This window comes from Hylobates moloch, unplaced genomic scaffold (assembly GCF_009828535.3).
Source record: "Hylobates moloch isolate HMO894 unplaced genomic scaffold, HMol_V3 SCAFFOLD_2, whole genome shotgun sequence".
Lineage (NCBI taxonomy): Eukaryota > Metazoa > Chordata > Mammalia > Primates > Hylobatidae > Hylobates > Hylobates moloch.
The window spans coordinates 119,650,040-119,673,595 of NW_026652277.1; the positions used below are offsets into that span (position 1 = coordinate 119,650,040).

At 35.0% G+C, this 23,556-nt stretch overlaps 1 protein-coding gene across 12 annotated transcripts in view; it reads left to right on the top strand.

The window, feature by feature from the left end:
* The window catches only part of GRIK2 (glutamate ionotropic receptor kainate type subunit 2), a 671,651-nt gene that overhangs the window by 427,153 nt on the left and 220,942 nt on the right, over positions 1-23,556 (top strand). For all 12 annotated transcript variants that reach the window (XM_058435428.1, XM_032155777.2, XM_058435430.1 and 9 more), the window contains exon 10: positions 2,425-2,538. In XM_058435428.1, coding sequence (XP_058291411.1) covers positions 2,425-2,538 — 114 coding nt within the window. The remainder of the gene's footprint in view (positions 1-2,424; positions 2,539-23,556) is intronic.

A 23,556-nucleotide genomic window follows, 5' to 3' on the forward strand; every position in this document is an offset into this window, starting at 1 on the left:
CGCCCCATCTGGGATGTGGGGAGCGCCTCTGCCCGACCGCCCCGTCTGGGAGGTCTACCACGGAGGCCATAAGCAATGTGGGGGCTGGACGTGGTGGCTCACGCCTGTGGTCCCGGCACTCTGGGGGGCTGAGGCGGGTTGATCACTTCAGGCTAGGAGTTCGAGACCAGTCTGGCCAACATGGCGAAACATAGAAAGTTGAAAACTTTCTAAGGTTTTATTAGATAGATGGCAGTGAACAAATGATGTTTGTCAGTGGTTTCGCTGGTAGAATTACACATCTGAAAATCCTAGCTATTTTGCCAATTTATATTAAAGAAAGTAAAATCTAAGGGAACAAATGCATGATAGGTATTAATTATGGACCAGGTATAGAAAAGTGACAGTCATTCACTGCAAAATACTATCTGCAGATGTGTCTTGTTTAGCCAAGAGCATTTGCAAATGATTTTAAATTTGAAACACTTTGGCCGGGTACAGTGGCTCACGCCTGTAATCCCAGCACTTTGGGAGGCCAAGGCAGGCAGATCACGAGGTCAAGAGATCGAGGCCATCCTGGCCAACATGGTGAAACTAAAAATACAAAATACAAAATACTAAAAGTACAAAAATTAGCTGAGCGTGGTGGTGGTCGCCTGTAGTCCCAGCTACTCAGGAGGCTGAGGCAGAAGAATTGCTTGAACCCGGGAGGCAGAGGTTGCAGTGAGCAGAGATTGCACCACTGCACTTCAGCCTGGTGACACAGCAAGACTCCATCTCAAAAATAAATAATTAATTTTAAAAAAATTAAACAGTTTAAGCAGGTCAACAGGCATTCTAGTTTTGACACCCCTCCATCCTTCCCTACCCAGGTCCCCAGCAGGCCCTCTACTAGCCCTGGTGGTGCCTTACTGGAAACTCAACTAAAGCACCTGCTCTGGGAACATGCAGCCCCAAGGCACACAGCTGTTGGAAAAGCAGGATTGGGACTGTGGCCCCTGCTTTCTACCGTGCCTTGACATTTTGTGAGATTTAAAAGTTGCACATGCTTGCATAGAAATTTTTACTACGGCCCTGTACATTATCATGCTTCACATTGATATGACCTGCTTGGCTCCTGAAGCCTTTCATTATTGACTCTGAAATAGAATTAGGCTCCGTCTTTAGGACATTATCATAAGCATAGTCTAATGTAAAGAAATGTAATTGGCCAGTAGGTGGTTTAGTTTGGAAAGAATACTGAATTACTTGACTTTTTCCTTTCCTAACACAAACATCAGGAATATACAGGATTTAATGGTGAGACGAAAGTTAACTCCATATGAGGAAATATGGCAAAGAGGTTATGCAGATGGGACCTTTGTTAGCATATTTAGTTAGAACAGAGTAAATAATACCTGCTAAATCAATGCCATTTAAAAAAGACTTAATTTATATACAAAGACTTATTTTAGAGATAATTTGATATTTTTCCTTTTCTTTGAGAAAAATAAGTTGGATACTTGTCTAGAAGAGTATGGAAGACAAATTTTGTTATTGATTACTCCTAGGTTTGAGACAGTGAGGAAAAATAACTGATTTCACATCTTCTTTTGCCTCTGCTCTTCCTTATTGCTGATCATTGTTATATGATAGTGCAATGGTATAAGTGTCAATAAACCATCTAATCAATGCACTTTGTGACATCCTGTGCTTACATGTTTCTTCTGGAGGCTTATCTGCGTTATCTCATAGACTATGTTCAGTGAATACAAAATGTCTAAACACTGAGTATATGACCTAATCTATCAGAAGGTATTAGTTAAATTAAAATTCATATTAAAAGGAGCACAGAAGAAAGTATTGGAATGTGTTATTCAGATGAGATTTTACTGTCTTCTTTCTTGGGAGCATTTTAAAAGGTGCAAAGATGTGTTTTTAAATCTCCAAAGATAATTCTGGGCATGGTTTTATCCCACGAGGGGTAGTGTAAAATACTAGTCAATGCTTCCCTTAAGCTTACCTTTACCTATTAATTTATCTTGGATCCCTAGATTTTGCTCTATCTTTTAGCTTTGTCTGTATAATATGGCATGTTATCTTTATAATGAGGGGATGAAATAAATCCATTACAGTAAAAGATGTATGCTATTAATGAGTTTCTAGCCAGCTATCAAGGTATCATCAAATGTGGTTTATCTTAGCGAATGAAAGCTTGAATGGAAAATTAAGCTCCCACACTGACTGGAGAAGTTCAGTGGATCATTTTGTTCTTTAATGTTATACTTCACTGAACACACTTCACAGAGCAGTGAATCATGCTTTAAACAAGCTGCCTTTACTTTAACGGCAGCAGATAATGCAGCAGAGGTGAATAATAAGTGTTAGCAATCTTAACTTTCTCTTGCAGTACTCTCTACCAGGTGCCTGATGGACAATTTACAAAGTACATATGCTATTTTATAGATTGGAACGTGGGATCCAGCCAGTGGCCTGAATATGACAGAAAGTCAAAAGGGAAAGCCAGCAAACATCACAGATTCCTTATCCAATCGTTCTTTGATTGTTACCACCATTTTGGTAAGTATCTGCTTTTCCATTATTTTTAGTTAAATGTAGATGAACACAGAAGTGCCTAGAAAAGGACATTATAATTGGAACAGTAATGAACAGAATGTAATGTATTTTACAGTTGTTTAGCAATTACTGTACAACAGATGAGTCAATGTTAATTTAGTCACAGTTTTGTTAGTCTTAAATGATATAAATTGTATTAATGTTTGGGCTGTTTATGTTGATTAATAATACAGCTTACTGTATTACTGGAAATCTTCATTTTTCCAAAATTAGTTACTATTGAAGAATTGTCAATGTCAAGACATGAAAAATACATGCAGCTCTATAAATATAGTTAAGTGATGAGCCAAAAGTGAACTTTGCTTCTGCTTTTATTTTCCACAAATATATTTCATGGGGCATGGCACTTATTTTTCAGAATTTTTTCTCATTATAATTATATTTTAACTTTATTTTCAATTTTATTGTTCTCATCTTGGAAAATTAATTTTACTTTATGAATTTCCCTAATGTAACCAAATGACAAGTGCTTTTTAAAGCCAGAAATATTTTCAGCACTGACAGACTTAAATTAATATTGTTAAGCTAGATGTTTTTATCCCTCTTATATTTATTTATATCTTTTAATTAGATCACGCAGTAATGTTCACTTATGGCCACTACGTCATTAGCAAAAGGGAATTTTAATTTAGGATAAGCAAATAGCTTTTATATTATTTAGTCAGTACTTTTCACCTACCAAATAAGCTTATCAATGATCATTCTTATTAATCCCCAGGTAGTCAGTAAAAATTGAGAGTAATATCTAGAACAAACTACCGTAAACATTTAGCATTTATATAATTTCTAAATTTGATTTATGTTGGGAAATCAAGCTGTAAGGAATATATATTCTTGCCCCTTTAGTAGCAATGAGGGATGTCAGATCTGTAGGCATGTCAAAATGAAATAGGTTGGGTTAAAGCCTTTTGATAATGAAGCAAAGCTGATAATCATGAAGTGACAGTGATGAAAGTCATAAAGTTTTTAACCAATCTGTGGCTAAGGACCTCAGTGGATACTCGCTCTCTCTGTCACATACAAACGTCTAAGACACCCTTTTACTTAATTTTCTATCTTCCTTTCTTTTCAAAGATAACTCCCATACCCACCAACCTAGTCCTCTTCTTCAGTCAAAATGTTCTCACAGTACAATTACAATCCTCTTTCCGATCTACATGCCACTATGTTCTGGATCTCATTACCTCCTGTTGGGACTATTGCAGTAGCCATGTAACTATTTCTTCTGGCCTGTGGCTTTCCTCCTTTGCAGTCACCCAAATCCCACCATAAAAGTCTAATTCTGTTCCAGGCAGATGATGACTGCTTAAACCAGGACAACATCAACAACAACAAACAACAGTGACAATCTAATCCTGTCATTTCTCTACTTCCTTGTTATACAAATTGTTAGAGAATCCTTATTGACCATTAAAAAGCCAACAAATTTAAATTTTTATATGTAGGGTCTTCTATGGTCTTGCTCTCTCTCACCTTTTTATCTTCACTTCCGATTATTTTCTTTCAGGAACCCTGTGCTTTAATTGAATTGGGATAACCAGTTAGCCTGCTATGTAGTTGTGTGAATGCTCTTCCCTTTCTCTGCAATATGCTTATCTCAATTTCTGAGATATAGTATTCATCAGTAATATATGACTTAATATTCATATTATGCTATTCTTATTTCATGTGTGCATTATTTTCCTAAATATCACTAAACATTCCTTGGAAGAATAGAATTAGATTATGTCTTCTGTTTCTATGCCGTATGTACCTCTGCAATGATCATAGGATCAATAATTCTGGGTAGAAAACATCTGTAGCCTTCAGTAATCTGGCCCCTACACTCCTTTCTATCATCTCCCTGATCTAGCCAAATTCCCCAAAACATCACTTATTTTATAGCTCCAAATCTTCGCTCAATTCTTCTTCTTCTTCTCCTCCTTCTCCCTCTTCTTTTTCGATGGAGTCTTGCTCTGTTGCCAGGCTGGAGTGCAGAGGCACGACCTCGGCTCGCTGCAACCTCTACCTCCCAGGTTCAAGCGAGTCTCCTGCCTCAGCCTCCTGAGTAGCTGGGACTACAGGGGCACTACCACTCCCAGCTAATTTTTGTATTTTTAGTAGAGACGGGATTTCACCATGTTGGCCAGGATGGTCTTGATCTCTTGACCTTGCGATCCGCCCGCCTCGGCCTCCCAAAGTGTTCAGATCATAGGTGTGAGCCATGGCACCCAGCCTGCTCAATTCTTTATGTTCTGCAGTAAAAATCCTATTCATTTTCTTGGATCCATCTCAAATGCTACTCCTTTCATGAAAATCTTTAACAGCTCCATTAAGTTGCCTGTGTCTTGGGGAGGAGGAGGAAGTTTGTATACTTTATGTACCAGAATACTCTATCATGGCATTATCATTTTTTTAATTAAAAAACTTTGTATGTTTTTGTCTCCACTTGACATAAGCTGTACGAGGTCTATAATCAAATTTTACACTTTCTGATTTCTCAATGTCAGAGAAAAATGCCTTGGGTATAGCAAGAACTCAATAAATATTTGTCAAATTAAATTAAATAAATGATATTTAATTAAATGGGAAATTAGACGAAGTACAGAACTTTCAAATGACTATATTTAAATATTTTTCAAGTGTGCAGGTTATTAAAATTATCTAGTACAAATAAAGCAGGTGATTAAGAGTACCCATATAATTTCTCAATCTTGCTTCAGTATTCAGTGTTATTTTTTGAGAAGTATTCAGATATTGTTTCTCAATCATAATCAAATTTATATCTCTCTATGAAGAAGTGGTATCTAATTTTATCTTCATATCAGAGTCAGCTCCAAAGCTTTAATAAATACACTAATGCCTAAAACACACCCCATACCATTTGAAACAGTATTTCTGGACTTTGAATCTTGGACACTTTCATTTTTTAAAATTTTCACAGGTAACACAAATCTATAACCATGATTAAGAACTACAGCTCAGATTATTACTCCATATGAATAAGATGTAAGATCAACTATGGAAGTTGCACTAAGCTCTCATTTTAATAAACAGGTTATTTACATTTTAGAGTATGCCACGCTACTTGTTTTTAAAAGATCCTAATATTTCCTAAAAGGATAAAATAAGGCACTTTATTTTTATACCTTTTAGTTTAAAAAAATTCTTTTTTCTGAATACTCTGACTTCAACGTATCCATAGTCAAGTAAAGAACAGATTTGAAGAGATTATGTACCTTATTTATGTAAGCTTATGCTTGATGTAATTTACTGGTATTCTATTTATATTTTTGAAGAAATTATGATCTTTTGATTGATGTTATCATTATTTTGCCCTTTTCTCTTGGAATATCTTAGAGGAAATTCTGGCTACATTATGAATAATGACATTTCTTCCATATCCCTATCATGGGAAGGAGATACACGGAGATGTTAACTTGTGCTTCTTGTTCAACATTTTTATTATGTGTCTTTAAAAACTGATGAGGTATTCTGGAATTCAGCACTATCCACAAGCTAATTATAATCAGCTCTATTTCTCATGAATTCTCTTCATTCACTTATTTAATTTTATTCATTCTTTTATTTGATGAATATGTATTGAATAATAATGATATACCGAGCACTGTATTTAAAGCTAACAAAATAGACATGATCTCTTCCCTTATTGAACTTAGAAAATAGCAGGAATTCATATGGAGAGTTTTACACACACACACACACACACACACACACACACACAAACACATACAACTTATAATTAAGATATAAGAGAAAAGTAAATGGTATGGTGCCTTAATATACAGGGTAATTTTAAGTTATACTAGATGTCAAGAGTGGAAGGGCAAGTCAGGTTAGGACTCACTGTAGAAGAATAGACAGCTGAGACCTAGAGTTTGAGGAGGAATTAGCAAGGTGAAGGAAGGGCAAGGGAGTATTCTAGGCAAAGAGAACAGCATATGCAAGCATCCTAAAGCGGGAAAGCGCTTGGAAAATTTTGCAGAATTGAAAGACCGTTATGACTGGTGCTAGTGCCTTGATCTGCTTCTCAGCTGCTTCCAGTATAAATGTATGAATATGGTCCACTACAAAAAATGATAGCAGACGTATATTACATGCCTACTGTGTCCCAGATATAGTTTAAAACACTATCTGTGGATTTATTCATTTACTTGTAATGATAAACTTTTGAAGTAGACACCATTAACACCATTACTTATTTATAGTATTATATCTTTTTTTCTTTTTTTAGGTTAGAAAGCTGATGTTTATACAGCCTAAGTATTTTACTCATGGCCATGCAACTAGAAAGTGCAGTAGTTGTAGGGTTTCAACCAATCTGTTTATCCAACCTGAGCAGCTGATACTATAAAATGAAAATTCTAGTGGTCAAATATGGAAAAGGCTAGCACTTATAGTTTATGATCAAAATAGCATCTTGATTGATAATTATTTACCTAAAGCGATGTTTCTCATCCAGAAGTCCCACATATGCTAGAACCTTGTGATGCCCTTAGAGATGTGCCCCGAATATCTAAACATTTTTTCTCTACAGAGAACATTATTTAGGCTACTCTTGCGTGAATTTGTTGGGTTCCTAGTCTCTGCGCTCCCCTCATTTAGTACTTAGTTTTCTTTTACTCTCTTTAAACTATAATCTCAGATTCTCCTGGGCAATCAAGATGGTATAGGAGCTCACCTCATTTTTTCTCTTAAGAATTGCAATGTTTACACACGTTTTTACTCCACTTTAATAACATGACCTAGACCCAGTACATTGTACGGGTACAGTACGTAGTTGTATTATGCAGTAAATTTACATAGAAAGCATTAAACATTTATTTTATATATTTAATTTTTTTATTTTTGAATTAAGATTTATGATGTAAAATTGGAGATTTATGGATCGTCATCTACAGGTCTATGCCTAAAGCTCAGCTCTATTTATGCCCTAATTTTAGTATTGTTTGTGATTCTCCATATTGCCTCTCTCGTCTTTGAATTTCAAGTTCGGTTGTTGTTAAAATTCTCTGTTTTTTTGTGTGTTTATCATTATTAATGGAACTAAAACTATTATCTTTCAAATTATATTTTCATTTATGATGATTTTATTTATTTCATAGAGGTTGTTAAAATATGAGCTCCTAATTGCCAAAAATAATAACAAAAATACAATTTTTGAGCAAGTAGTAGAGAGATTTTAAAGTATAACATGCTAAACCTTCAGTTTGTAACCTGGTCTTCTTGTTACTGCTGCTGTTAGCTATGGGAAGTATCAGGGGACTAAGTATTATTTTATTTATTTGTTTGTTTATTTCTATGGGTTTTGGGGGGAACAGGTGATGTTTGTTTACATGAGTAAGTTCTGTTTTTTGTTTGTTTGTTTGTTTTGTTTTGTTTTTTGATGGAGTCTCGCTCGGTCGCCCAGGCTGCAGTGCAGTGGCATGATCTTGGCTCACTGCAAACTCCGCCTCCCATGTTCAAGCGATTCTCCTGCCTCAGCCTCCTGAGTAGCTGGGATTACAAGCACTGCCACCATGCCTGGCTAATTTTTTGTATTTTTTGTAGAGACGGTGTATTTTTGTAGAGACGGTGACCATGTTGGTCAGGCTGGTCTTGAACTCCCGACTTCTGGTGATCTTCCAGCCTCGGCCTCCCGAAGTGCTGGGATTACAGGTGTGAGCCACCATGCCCGGCCATGAGTTAACTCTTTAGTGGTGATTTGTGAGATTTTGGTGCACTCATCACCCAAGCAGTATATACCGTACCCAATTTTGCAGTCTTTTATCCCTTACACCCCTCTCGCCCTTTCCCCTAAGTTCCCAAATTCCATCGTATCATTCTTATGTCTTTGCTTCTTCATAGCTTAGCTCCCATTTATGAGTGACGACATACAATGTTTCGTTTTCTATTCCTGAGTTACTTCACTTAGAATAATGGTCTCCAATTATTCAAGTTAATATAGGAAATGCCTACTTTTTCCTCTAAATTCTTAGTTTTCGATAGACATTTTTCACTCCTGTCTATGTTGAGTGTTTCTCATTGTACTGTTCCTGTATAATAATTAATTTTTGTCCATCAAAAGATTAATAGCATTTAAATGCTACTGCACATGGTCCTTATTTTGTTGACTAGTAACACTTCAGCATACAAATGACTATGCATTTGGTTACTTTTTCAGAAAAGCATTTACTGTCAAGGAGATTCCTTCTCCCCAGTGGCTCAGTGAATTTAACAAATGTACTCGCTCCTGAAAACTTAGTCTTATTTTTTATTTTCCCAGTACTTTGTGGAAGGTATTACAGTATCCAGTTTACTTGCTTAAGCTTGTAAAGCTTTTGTGTCACAGCCCACAGATATGGAAGGCTTACTGGGAAGCAAATTTCCAATGACAATTGAAAAGTACACAGTACAAAAGAGAGAAGTGACCGAATTATCCCCTAAGTGGTTCTGTAGCTTCTTCTATAATATCAACAAAAGCAGTTTATTTCTAAGGCTTCAAATCTGCCACTGCGGTAAGTTTTCCCTCTGATTCTCGTCTTTCCATTGTCGTAGAAGGACTGTCAAGCGTGTAGTTCTTAGAGAGTTGCATAGCATTTGGGCTTGGAAACCCGGACACTGCAGCTTCACAAAGAAGAAAAATATTTTCCTTCTCAGCAATCTCAATCACATGTTAAAATGTGAGATAAGAGTGACTCACTCAAACTAAAGTCTTCTCCAACCCCATTCCTACAATCAGCTTGTTCAGAAAACCACATTTCTTCTCACCATATTTTTTCTTCTATTTCAGAGGTTGTGCTGGTACTACATTTCTCTCTTTCATTCTTGCTCTGATAACTCAATGTGTTTTATTTCAAATGTATTTTATTTCTCATATTCTCAGAGACTTCCACAAAGCTAGTCAAATATAAAACTATTGATGGTGGTAGAGAAAGAAGAAATAAAGAAAGTCATGAGTTTTGATGTAAAATTAGGTATAATTTTGAAAACCTTAGGGTTTTAATTTCTAAAGTCTTCTAAGTGACCAGAACCTCATTTTTTACTTCATATACACATACTTTTTCCTTTGTCCTTTATTAAATCTGACTTAAATTAACTACCTGATGAAGACTTATAAGCAGTTTCATTTTGCCTTTATATTATTTTTATTCCAAACATTATTGTCAATACTATAAAATTGACAATTTTATAATTGTCAATACTAAAATGGTTGAAGACTATTTTATTATGATCAGTATATTAAGTTTTGTATAAAAGAATGAATAGAAAAATCTGAATTTTGAATTCAGCTCAGCCACTAGCAAAATACATGGAAATGAAATATTTTTGCCTTAACATTCTCATTTTTTTAGAAAGATGTTTTCACAATAGGACCATATACACTTATACAATCTGAATTTTAGCTACAACCTTGAACTGAGATTCAGATGTAAATTTGCAATTACTTACTGGACATATATCTACTTGGATATACAGTATCATGCTCCACATGCATCAAACCTCCTTCTTTGATTCAGGACTCACAATGCTGATTTTGCCTATATTTTCAATCTCTATTTATGTTTCCAGTACCTTTCTATTCACCCCAGCCAGAGGTGTGTTTTCTTAAATTCCTCAGTCCCTTTAAAACCCATACTCACAATTCAAGTACCTAAAGGAGAAAGAGTAGATTATTCTAAGAAAGTTCAACAGAGAAGTAATCAAGAACATTTTGAACAAATGAGATATGATTTGTTCATGGGTACTACTGAATGGGTGATTATTTTTAGAGTCTGCTTTGAGAGGCACTGTACTTACAGGAAAGAGGAAAGAGATGGCAACATTGAAAATTAAGTATGAGGTTTCTTGGGAATGCATTAGATAGGGCAAAAAAACTATTGAGGAATGTGGATGAAGACTTAAAGGTTAAAAGCCTAGAAGCAGGGATGATAGCACTGCCACAATATGTGATGGGGTTGGTGGGAAAGGAGATGATGAATGATACTCACGTATGTATGGAGATGTTGGCAATGACTTTTGAGCAGTCAAATCTTGATTATTTATGTAAGGGGATAATAAATTAGATTCAGAGATGAAATACTGTTTGGAGATTAGCTAATAGGTACAGTCTCCTTTCCCATTAAACCTTTTACTGAAACCACAATGAAATAGTACATTTGATTGATCCAAACTTCAGCTTTTTTTTCTTACTATCTTTCCCTTGTGAATTAAACTACCCAAAATTTTAATGACCAAAATAGAAATTATCAGCAGAAAGATAGTAACAACCAACTGAAGGAATTTAATAGCATACCATTTTTTTAAGCGACTTTTTTTCTTAATACAAGCATGAATGATAATCACTATGCCGAATCCTCCCTTAAGACATATTACTCTGACATCAATAAATTCCTTTCTTGAAACATTGGTGAAAAGCACAACTAGCAAAACTCATCTTTTTTTTGTGAAAGTCGAGTTCAACTATATTACACAATCATTATTTCCGTAAGACTCACTACAATTTCCAGTAAGTAAATATTACTTTTCAGGGAGAAAGAAGTTATTCTCATCTCCCCAAATCCCAGTAGATTTTCTGTAGTTACAGAATAAAAACAGAAACTTTTCTTAGAATTATAATTATGGCCAACAAGACTTAGATTTTTGTACATTTTGAAATTCTCTAAAGTTATGTTTCTGAAATAAGGTAAATACAGTTTGCAGAAACTAAGTATATGATTATGCTTGCATGGTTTATAAAAGATTTATGTGTGTGTATGTATGAAAATCACTCCTGACAAAGATTGCCTTTGCTTAATAGACTTGTGGAAGAAAGTAGAAAAGAAGAAAGTAAAAGAATTTTTCTAGACTGCCTCAGAATGTACTTGAATTTTTTTTTAAAAGTAAATAATAAGCATGGTTTATTAAAAAACTTATTAGGGTTATTGCTCTACAAGCCTGGTGTACTATTTGTTTTTTGTTTTTTTTTTTTTTTTTTTTTTGAGACGGAGTCTCGCTCTGTCGCCCAGGCTGGAGTGCAGTGGCGTGATCTCGGTTCACTGCAAGCTCCGCCTCCCAGGTCCACGCCATTCTCCTGCCTCAGCCTCTCCAAGTAGCTGGGACTACAGGTGCCCGCCACCATGCCCGGCTAAATTTTTTGTGTTTTTAGTAGAGACGGGGTTTCACTGTGGTCTCGATCTCCTGACCTTGTGATCCGCCCGCCTTGGCCTCCCAAAGTGCTGGGATTACAAGCATGAGCCACCACGCCCAGCCACTATTTGTTTTTGCTTTAAAACATAGCCTCACATTGGATTAAAAAAAAACAAAAACCAAGATCAATCTTTCTGCTGTCTTCAGAAGAACCATTTCACATGTAATGACACCCATAGACTCAAAATAAAAGGATGGAGAAAGATCTGTCACACAGGTGGAAAACAAAAAAAGGACAAGGATTTCTGTATTAGATAAAAAGATAAAATAGACTTTAAAGCAACAATAGTACAAAAGTACAAAGAATGGCATTACGTAATGATAAAGATTTAAATTCAACAAGAAGATTTACTACTCTAAATGCATATGTATTCAATATTGAAGTTCCCACGTTCATAAAACCTTATTTCTAGACCCAAGAAAAGACTTTAACAGCCACACGGTAATAGTGAAGGACTTCAACACACCACTGACAGAATTAGAGAGACCATTGAGGCAGAAAACAAAGAAATTCTGCACTTAAATTTGGCAGTTGACCAATTGGACCTAATAGACAGCTACAGAATCTTCCATCCAAAACCCACAGAATATACATTCTTCTCATCTGCACACAGAACATACTTTAAGATTGACCACAAACTTCATCATAAAGCAAGTCTCAATAAGTTTTAAAAAACTGAAATCACACCAAGCATCTTCTCAGAGCATAGTAGAATAAAAATAGAAAGCAACACCAACAGGAACTCTCAAAACCACACAAATACATAGAAACTAAACAACCTGCTCTTGAATGATTTTTGTGCAAACAATGAAATTAAGGGAGAAATTTAAAGAAATATTTGAAACAGGAAAATAGACACACAGTATACCAAAATCTCTGGAATGTGTGAAAAGCAGTGATAAGAAGAAAGTTTATGGTGCTAAATGCCTACATCAAGAATATAGAGAGATCTCAAATTAACAACCTAATCTTAACCTAAAGGAACTAGAAAAACAAGAACAAACTAAATCCAGAGCTAGCATAAAAAAGAAATAACTATAATCAGAGCAAAACTAAATGGAGACCCAGAAAACATATAAAGGATTGATTAAATGAAAAGATGGGTCTTCAAAAGGGTAACAACATTGATATACTGCTAGCTAGATTAACAAAGAATGAAAAGAGAGAAGATCCAACTAAGCACAACTGAACACAATAAATGTGACATTACAACTGATTCCACAGAAATACAAAAGATCCTGAGACTACTATGAACATCACTATGGACACAAACTAGAAAATCCAGATAAACTGAATAAATATCTAGAAACACAAAACCTTCCAAGATTGAACCAGGACAAAACAGAAATCCTGAACAGACTAATAATGAGCAAAGGAATTGAATCATTATTGCTGATCAACCCAAAAAGCTGTGGACCAGGTGGACTCACAACTTAATTCTATTATATGCACAAAGAAGAGTTGGTACAGATCCTACTGAGACTATTCCAAAAATTTCAGGTGGAAGGACTCTTCCCTCACTCATTCTATAAAGCAGCATCATCCTCATACCAAAATCTGGCAAAGATACAACAAAGAAGAAAACCGTAGGCCAATATTCTTGATGAACATAGACACAAAAATTCTCAACAAAATATGACCGAACCAAATCCAGCAGCACATCAAAACGTTAGTTCAATATGATCAAGTAGGCTTTATTCCTGGAATGCAAGGATGGTTCAACATATTCAAATAAATAAATGTGATTCACCACATAAACAGAATTAAGAAAAAACCATATGTTCATCTGAATAGATGCAGAAATGCATTCAATAAAATACAACATCATTTCATAATAAAAATCTTCAACAAACCAGGCATTGAAGGAATAAGAACCATCAATGCTAAACCCACAGCCAACATCATACTGAATGGGGAAAGGTTGGAAGCATGGCCCTTAAGAATTGGAACAAGACAAGGATATCCACTCTCACCAGTTCTATTCAACATTGTACTTGAAGTTCTAGTCAGAGCATTCAGGCAACAGAAAGAAATAAAAGGCATCCAAATCGGAAAAGAGGAGGTAAAATTATTTCTTTTCACTGAATTTACTGTTCTATACCTAAAAAACCCTAAAGATTCCTCCAATGACTCATTGACCTGATAAATGACTTCAGCAAAGTCTCAGAATACAAAATTAACATACAAAAATCAGTTGCATTTTTATATACCAATAGCATTCAGACTGAGACCCAAATCAAGAGTGCAGTCCCATTTACAATAGCCATAAAAATATAAAGAACCTAGGAATACACCTAACCAAAAAATGTGAAATGTCTTTATGAGGAGCACTAAAGACAAAACAACAATAGCAACAACAAAATCATGCTGAAAGATGACACAAACAAATGGAAAAGCATTCCATGCTCATTTCATGCTCATGAGTTGGACGAATCAATATCATTGTATTGTGCATACTGCCCAAAGCAATCTAATCCTGTCAAATTACCAATGTCATTTTTCATAGAATTTGAAAAAGAAACTATTCTAAAATTCATACCGAAACAAAAAAGAGGCTGAATATCTATGGCAACTCTATGCAAAAAGAGAAAAGCCAGAGGCATCGCACTACCTGACTTCAAATAATACTACAAGGCTACAGTAACCAAAACAGCATGGGACTGGTATAAAAATAGACACATAAACCAATGGAACAGAATAGAAAACTCAGAAATAAGGCTACACTCTTACAACCAACTGATCTTTGACAAAATCGACAAAAACAAATAATGGAGAAAGGATATCTTATTCAATGAATGGTTCTGGGAAACTGGCTAACCATATGCACAAGAATGAAACTGGACCACTACTTTTCACTCTATACAAAAATTAACTGAAGATATATCAAAGAAATTAAATCTAAGGCCTCAAACTGTAAAAATCCTGGAAGAAAACCTAGGAAATACTTTTTCTAGACATTGGAAAAAAATTTATGACTAAGTCCTCAAAAGCAACTGCAGCAAAACCAAAAATTGACAAGTGTGACCTACTTAAAGAGGTTCTGTGTGCAAAAAAATATTTGCAAACTATGCATCCAACAAAAGATTAATATCCAGAATCTAAAAGGAACTTAGAAAAGGAAATATCCCCATTAAAAAGTGGGCAAAGAACATAAACTGGCACTTCTCAAAAGAAGACATACAAGAAGCCAACAAGTATATGAACAAATGCTCAGCATTACTAATCATCAGAAAAATGCAAATCAAAACCACAGTGAGATGCCATCTCACACCAGTCAGAATGGCTGTTATTAAAAAAGTGAAAAAAAAAAAAAACCCCACAGATGCTGGTGAGGTGGGGGAAAAAAGGGAATGCTTACATTGTTGGTGGGAATGCTAATTAGTTCAGCCCCTGTAGAAAGCAATTTGGAGATTTCTCAAAGAACTAAAAATAGAATTGGCGTGTGACTCAGCAATCTAACACAGAAACAGAAAACCAAATACTGTATGTTCTCACTTATATGTGGGAGCTAAACATTGGTACACATGGAAACAAGATGGGAACAATAGATACTGGAAATTCTGAAGAGGGAAGGAGAAAAAGAGAAAGAAAGAAAGGCTTGAAAACCTCCTATTGGATACCACATTCTTGGTTGACAGGGTCATGAGAAGCCCAAACTTCAGCATCACTTAGTATATCCATGTAACAAACCTGCACATGTAACCCCTGAATCTAAAATAAAAAATAACTTAAAAATAGAACACAAACTCTAGATTATGATAGTTATTCCTTTTATCTGTAGAAAGTTCATTTGAAAGTGATTTTTAATAGTATCTTGAGATATCAAAATAGGATTTGTTTTCCAGACAATAAAACATATATGAGCCCATGTGGAGATAATTATCATCAGTAGTTTTTGATTTTCACAAACCAATCATCTCCAGTGTTGCCTTTTCTTGAAAACATTGAGTTGTACCGATGGTAGCTTCAAGGCTTCTTTTCTTGTTCTTCCTGGTATTCTCACTTCTAATTTTGATAACCTGTGGTGCACCATGGCTTCTGACATGAACACTAGTTAGGGATGGCAGAATTCAGGCTTGAAGAGCCACAGTGAATAGGAGGGAATTGAAAGATGGACTCAGACAATGACAAGAAGGTTCTTAGTGCCACAGAAGTAAAAGTACATTTGTTGGAATGACAGATACTGAAAAAGAAATAAAATAATACTGTCCTGTCAGTGGAATAATATCAATCAACTGTTATTATTATTTATAGTTACCTGTTATTGTTCTTCTTGGTCATTTCTTGTGACTGTGAATTGGAACTTTGTTTTTGGCATGTCCAATTCAATTTCTGTGTATTTTTTCCTGTAGCATTTAGGGCAGTATGAGTTATTGATATGCAATGAAAATACTAGTAGTGAAGGTTATTATCACTAATATTCTTAAATATATGACCCCTTTCCAATTTTGAGATCAAAGTTTTGCTATGTACATTTATAAAACTTAAAAAATTTAACTGAGAACAAAATAACTGAAGACTATTTTAGAATGCCTAAAATATAGTTTAGATCAGTGGTGGTATTTATTAAAATAATTTAAATCACAATCTTGGTATCATCTGTGGGCTCTGGAAATATAAGAAGTTATCAGTCTTTATAAATGTTAATGATACTAGATTCCCATTAAATCTCATCAGGTTAAAAATACAATTTTAATGAATGCAAATAAATGCATTATAAAGGAGTCATTTACAAATAATGTAATAATCTTTACTTCTGCATTTCTTTTTATATAATTTCTGAAACTTCTAAATGATCAGCTAAATTAGCACTTACATATATTTTGTTTTCTAATCTTGATAAATTTGAAACCCTTTTAAAAATTGTTTTACAATTATAAGACTCACAATTTTAGTCATGCTCATTAACAAATAATTGGCTATCTAAGAAAAAACCCCAAAACTCTTTTATTTCTCACCATAATAATAAATAATTTTATGAAATATTCTTAAGTAATAAAAAAGAAACATTTTCTGAAGCAATTTAAGATAAATGTAAGAACAACCAATCATTTCCAACCAATAATCACAAATTATTAAAAGTTAGGCCATAAGAATATTAGCTCTTCATTCTGCTTGACAGTATTTGAGCATGGCTGGGCTTCTTACTTGGCAGGTGGCCTGGCACTCCTATGCCAGCTGTCAAGTTGAAGATGTGGCTGGACAGATACTTTAGAAGAGCTGCGTATGATGTTCTGAGTCAGATCTAAAGAAAAACAGAAACTGAAGAAACAAAACATAAAGTTTGCCTTCATTAAGAGCCTGTTTTTCTGTAATATACATTCCATTTTTTAAAAATCTTGAACCCACTCTTGCAATACAGGTGCCCCTTATTATAAATTCTGGTTTTGGCTTTAGAGTTCAAATAATTAAAATTATCTGCAAATCTGTAATCAAAGAACTGTCTAGATGTCCATAATGAAAGCTATCCTCATTACTACTGTGAAATATTTGCTTCCTCTCAACTTTCCGATGAAATTCTCACGAAGATTCAGAAGAAACAACACAAATACAATTTTAAAAGTAATATTTTAAAATAAAGTTAAAGGGGAACTATCACAATTTCAATAGAATACACAAATAGACTTTATTGGGATAGATTTCTGTGGTTGAATGTTTTTAATGCTATAAATATGGAAAAATATCTTATTTTTGAATTTTTTTCTTATCTTGAGTCAATTTATGGAAATGCTCCTATATTTAAGAGATTTACAATTAATTGTTCATTAATTATTTGCATTTGGTGAGAACTTTACTCTTCATGCCTGATCTTGTTTTTCGTTGTTGTTGTTGTTTGTTTGTTTTGTTTTGAGACGGAGTCTTGCTCTGTCGCCCAGGCTGGAGTACAGTGGCATGATCTCAGCTCACTGCAACCTTCGCCTCCCAGGTTCAAGCAATTCTCTGCCTCATCCTCCCGAGGAGCTGGGATTACAGGTGCCTACCACCATGCCCGGCTAATTTTTTTTTGTATTTGTAGTAGAGACAGGGTTTCACCATCTTGGCCAGGCTGCTCTTGAATTCCTGACCTCGTGATCCACCCACCTCAGCCTCCCAAAGTGGCCTATTCTTGTTTTAACAATATTTTCTTTTATTATTCTTAACAATGATAATAGATTTATGCTCAAGAAAACCTTTTATTTATACTTTTTCAATAAATTATTTTTCAAGAATGGGCACTAAATACAAATGAATACCTTGATCATCTACAGAGATTGTCATTAACATTTGAATTATACTTATTATGATTAATGTATTAATTTTTGAATAGTAAAAATATTTATATTCCAGCAATAAGCTATTATTGGTAATGGTTAAAAAATATTCTCATGAACTGCTATATTTTGTTTGCTGTATTATATTTAGGTATATTCACTAGTGACTACTCAATAGTTACAATATTTAACTACTTTGCTAGTTTCTTATATCAGGGTTATGCTAACTTCATTTAAATGAAGATGAACTGGTTTCAGAGCATTTACTATGGTCTAAAGCAGTCTTTGGATTATGAGGTTGTTTTATTGTTTTATATTAGGCAAAAAATAAAAATTCCAAAGTATTTTTTTCTTCTGGAAGAAATGCTTCAGTAGCTTTCATAATTTCTTTTATGCTTATTGACCTTTTCATTCTATTGTATCTTTTTGAATCAATTTTATATTGTGCACTGATGTATAACAAGGTATTCAAATTTATTAACATAGATTTTCACATAATGTCACCATATAAATTTTATAATCTCTATTTACTGAATCTCTTTCTCACATAAAATTCTTTGAGGCTTAAAATTTCTTTCCCTTTTTTCTTAATTTGGTTGATGAAGAAATTTATTTTATTACTGTTGCTTTTACTAAAAGACATGTTTACTGTTTAGCCGTTTTCTTCTTTCCTACTTTGTACTTCACTATTTTTTCAGCATTTTCTTATTATTTTTCTTTCTGCTATTTGGGTTTTTTTGGAGCACCTATTTCCCAGCCTCTTATGATTTAAGTACTCCATTTATTTATTTTGATTTTAATCACTTAGTGGTAAGTTCATATGAGGCTGAACTTTTCTTTCACAAGTCCTTTGAAGATATTTATAAATTAAAAGTAGTATAGGTAGTGATTACCAGAGTGCTTTGAAATCAAGCAGAACACTCATCGCTTAAATCAAACCAGACTTTGGATTTCAGATAACAGTTATTTAATAATTCATTTAAATAATACACTTTAAAAAACTACTTTTAACATCTACACATTTCTTTTTATTTAGGGAAATTTAGACAATTTTGTTTATTAAAGCTAGTGTTCATGGTCTTTTTAAATATCACTTTCCAGGGCGGGCATGGTGGTTGGGATGACTTGACACCTGAAGTTCAAGAGCAGCCTGGGCAACATAGGAAGACCCTATTACTACAAATAATGAAATTAAAAAAAAAATAGCCAGGCATTGTGACATGCGCCTGTGGTCCCAGCTACTGGAGAGGCTGAAGTGGGAGTATTACCTGAGCATGGGAGATCAAGGCTAGTGAGCCATGATCTTGTCACTGCACTCCAGCCTGGGTGACATAGTGAGACCCTGTCTCTAAATAAATAAAAACTTGCATATATACATAAAATCAACTTCCACATTTTTTGGCCCTTAACTTGACTAGTGCCAATAAGTATTTTTAAATGAAGTGTTTATGTTTACTAATTTTCATTCCATTTATATATTGCCTGGTGAAGTTACTGAAATATTAAATTTTTTCAATTTTCACATTTCCTCTTGAAAGCAATTTTGATATTTTTTCATTGGTTTAACTTTGGTTTTATTCTGGCTAGCCAGTTTTATTTTAACTTGTTTAAAGCTTGCAAGACTATTCTCCACTTTATGTTTGTAATTTGTTTTTATACGTTGATTTTTGTCAGGCGAGGTTTAAGTAAGGGTGATTTAAATCTGTTTGACAGTTTTCTATGAAAATGTCATTCCTTCATCCTCCAAAATTCTTACCAATGTGAAAAAACTACCCATTACAGAGGTACAGATTACCTATGAGTTCCTTTTTTTGTTTGTTTTTGAGACAAAATCTCGCTCTGTCGCCCAGGCAGAAGTGTAATGGCATGATCTCGGCTCACTGCAACTTCCACCTCCCGGGTTCAAGTAATTCTCAGGCCTCAGCCCCCCGCCGAGCAGCTAGGATTGCAGGCACCTGCCACCACGCCTGGCTAATTTTTGTATTTTAGTAGAGATGGGGTTTCACCATGTTTGCCAGGCTCAAACTCCTGATCTCAGGTGATCCACCCGCCTCGGCCTCCCAAAGTGCTGGGATTACAGCCGTGAACCACAGCGCCCAGCCTATGAGTTTCTTTTATGTCTTTGGAAGCATACCCTGAAGTTATAGTTTTCCTGCTGCAACATGGCTTTGTTTTCCTGTAGCCTCTGAAGTAGCTAGGACTTTTTTTCACCATACTCCTGGGAATTTTCTTTACTGATCTTCTGTGCTACAGCCCAATTTCCTGGATCTTATTCTTGCATTTTTCTTGAATTATTTTCTCATTTTGTTAAAGGCTGTAATAGCATCCTGAGAAAGGTTGCAGGAGAGTAAAAATTTAAGACCTTACATATATCCAAAAACATTGACTCTTCCATGAAGAATTATAGGTTGAATTTTTGGGGAGGCATTGCTCCATTGCCTTTTTCTGCTGTTGCAGTTGTTCACAGGTCATTCTGATTCTTAACCTTTTGTGTGTGGCCTGTATTTTTCCTTCCTATGAACAATTTCAAGATTGTCTCTATTTCTGAAGCTTGGAAACTTCACTAATGATATACTCTTGTGTGTAGAATTAAAAATGAATTTTAATAATGTAAAAACTTCATTATGTTGAACATTCTCTAGAGTCTTGATTTGTGCTGTCCAATACGGCAGCTTTGCCACATGTGATTATTAAACACTTGACACCTGGCTAGATTGAATGGAGATGACTGTTAGTGTGAAATAAATACTGGCTTTCAAAGACATGATATTTAAAAATGTAAAATATCTTAAATTTATATTGATTACATGTTGAAATGATGATAATATTTTGATATATTAGGTTAAAGAAAATAACTGATGAAACTGAATTCATCTTTAACTTTTTTAAAATATGGTTACTAGAAGAATCTACATTATATGTGTGCTTCTTGCTTTTTTTTGTGGCTTGTTGCGTTTTATATAAATAAATATATATATATATATATATATATTTTTTTTTTTTTTTTTTTTTTGAGACGGAGTCTCACTCTGTCACCCAGGCTGGAGTGCAGTGGTGTGATCTTGGCTCACTGCAACCTCTGCCTCCAGGGTTTAAGTGATTCTTCTGCCTCAGCCTGCTGAGTAGCTGGGACTACAAATGCACGCCGCCACGCCTGGCTAATTTTTGTATTTTTAGTAGAGACGGGGTTTCACCATATTGGCCAGGCTGGTCTTGAACTCCTGACCCTTTGATCTGCCCTCCTCGGCCTCCCAAAGTGCCAGGATTACAGGCATGAGCCACCACGCCTGGCCTGTTGCATTATGTTTCTATTCAGCAGCACTGGTCCAGAATCTTGTTGGGCATATTCAATCCAGAAACTCAGTTCCTTCAGTCTTGAGATATTTTCTTAACATTAGTTAACATGGTAATTTCCTTTCCATCATTTCTCATTGTCTATATCACTGAGTATCAGTCATCTGACGGTTAGACTTCCAAGTACTGTGTAAACAATAGATAGATTCTGTTTGATTTAAACATTGATGTCCAGGTCTCACATTCAGACATTCAGGTTGATGAAACCCAGGCAGTATTGTCTGAAATCTCCCTACATGATTCTACTGATCCTCTAACTTTCAGTTGTGTGATGAGTAACTTCTGGAGATCTAAGCTACGACATGATGAGTATTGCTAATGATAGTCTATTGCAAATTTGAAACCTGTTGAGACATTAGATCTTAACTATTCTCACCACACATACTAAGAGGTTAACTGTGAGGTGATGGATATGTTAGTTAACTTTGATTGTGTTAATCATTTCATAATGTATACATATACCAAACATTGTTTCATATGCCCTAAATATATGCAGTTTTTATTTCTGAATTATACCTCAATAAAGCTGGAAAAAATGAAAAAGAGAAAATAGCCTGGGGAATTAATTTTAGGCTGATGCACATTTTTATTTAGTCTTCTAGATTTCAACATAGTACTTAATCTCTGCGAATCTAGAGCCACTTCAATTCAATTACTTCTTCAGTTTTCTGCCAGGGTCAGGACAAAAAGAATGGGTAGTTCTCCAGAAATGCGTTGAAGTTTCTACCTAATTTACTACTTGGTACAGATTATGGACCTCTGAACAAGGACTTTTGTTGGGGAGAAGAAGGAAATATTTCTTGCACTGTCTCTAGTTAATCAAGGATTATTGGTTTCCTGGGGCCTTAAATTTAGTGTCAATTCTTCAAAAATTGTAGGTAAATTTCTTTATGGGGTTCAGGACATGCTACCCCCAAATGTGTCTCCTTGGTATTAAGAAAGTCTAGGAAGGTCACTTTCTTTTCCCCTTCTCCCCCAAAGCAGGTCATAAGACCCTTATCTGAGAGGTACCCTCCCTACACTCGGAAGAAAAGAACATCCTTATCTCTGAAATCACAGGGACACAGAGAAGAATATGAACAAAGAGTCCTTGCTAAGTTTCCCTCAGTTTATTACTGTTAGATCCTACCCTTTTGTTCTCAAATCATATTTCCCCTTAACTGTCCATTCTTCATCAAACTTAAGCATAAAAGTACATAAGTTTACTTCATTTTGGAGAGTCTTCATTTCAGAAGGTTTCCATGTCACGTAAAACTTGTATTAAGTAAATTTGTATGTTTTGCTCTTGTTAATCTGTGTTTTGTTATAGAGGCCTCAGCCATTAATCTAGTGATGGGTGAAAAAAGAAATCAACCCATTAAGATTCCTTAATCAATTGCCTATAACTCTATATATTTTCAATGTGTAACAAAAAGGTCATGGATTCCAGCCACATGTGTAAGCCAAGTTGACCACCCTGCTCTGCCAGTGGAAACACACTGTCACAGTAAGACTGTGGTATTACCTACATATCAGTAAGACCACAGATGGAATTTTGTATCTGCAATTTTTCCATTTCAAGAGTTCATTTATTTTAAACATAATTCATTACCAACAGCCAACCCTCTTTTTTTCACTCTATTAATACAACTTTTTTTTTTTTTTTGAGACAGAGTCTTGCTCTTGTTGCCCAGGCTGGAGTGCAATGGTGCGATCTTGGCTCACTGCAACCTCCACCTCCTGGGCTCAAGCAATTCTCGTGCCTTAGCCTCCCAAATAGCTGGGATTACAGGTGCCCACCTGTAATCCCAGCTGGCTAATTTTTTGTATTTTTAGTAGAGACGAGGTTTCACCATTTTGGCCAGGCTGGTCTGAAACTCTTGACCTCAGGTGAACCACCCACAACCAGCTTTCTAAAGTGCTGGGATTATAGGCTTGAGCCACTGTGCCCAGCAATACAGCTTATTTCTTAAATATAGTCCAGAATATCCTTTTTGTTTTAATTGAATGAGGCTCTTTTTGATGCCAGGTTCATGCCCCTGCACCAGTTTTGTTTGTTTGTTTGTTTGTTTGTTTTTACAAGAATGCCTACAACTTACCAGTTATCTCCAAACATGATTTTTTGTACATATTTGAATTCTGTGCCTACAAACTTTTAGCAAGACTCCAGGCTACTCTGACTTTCACTGTTCTGAGTTTGTATCTTTG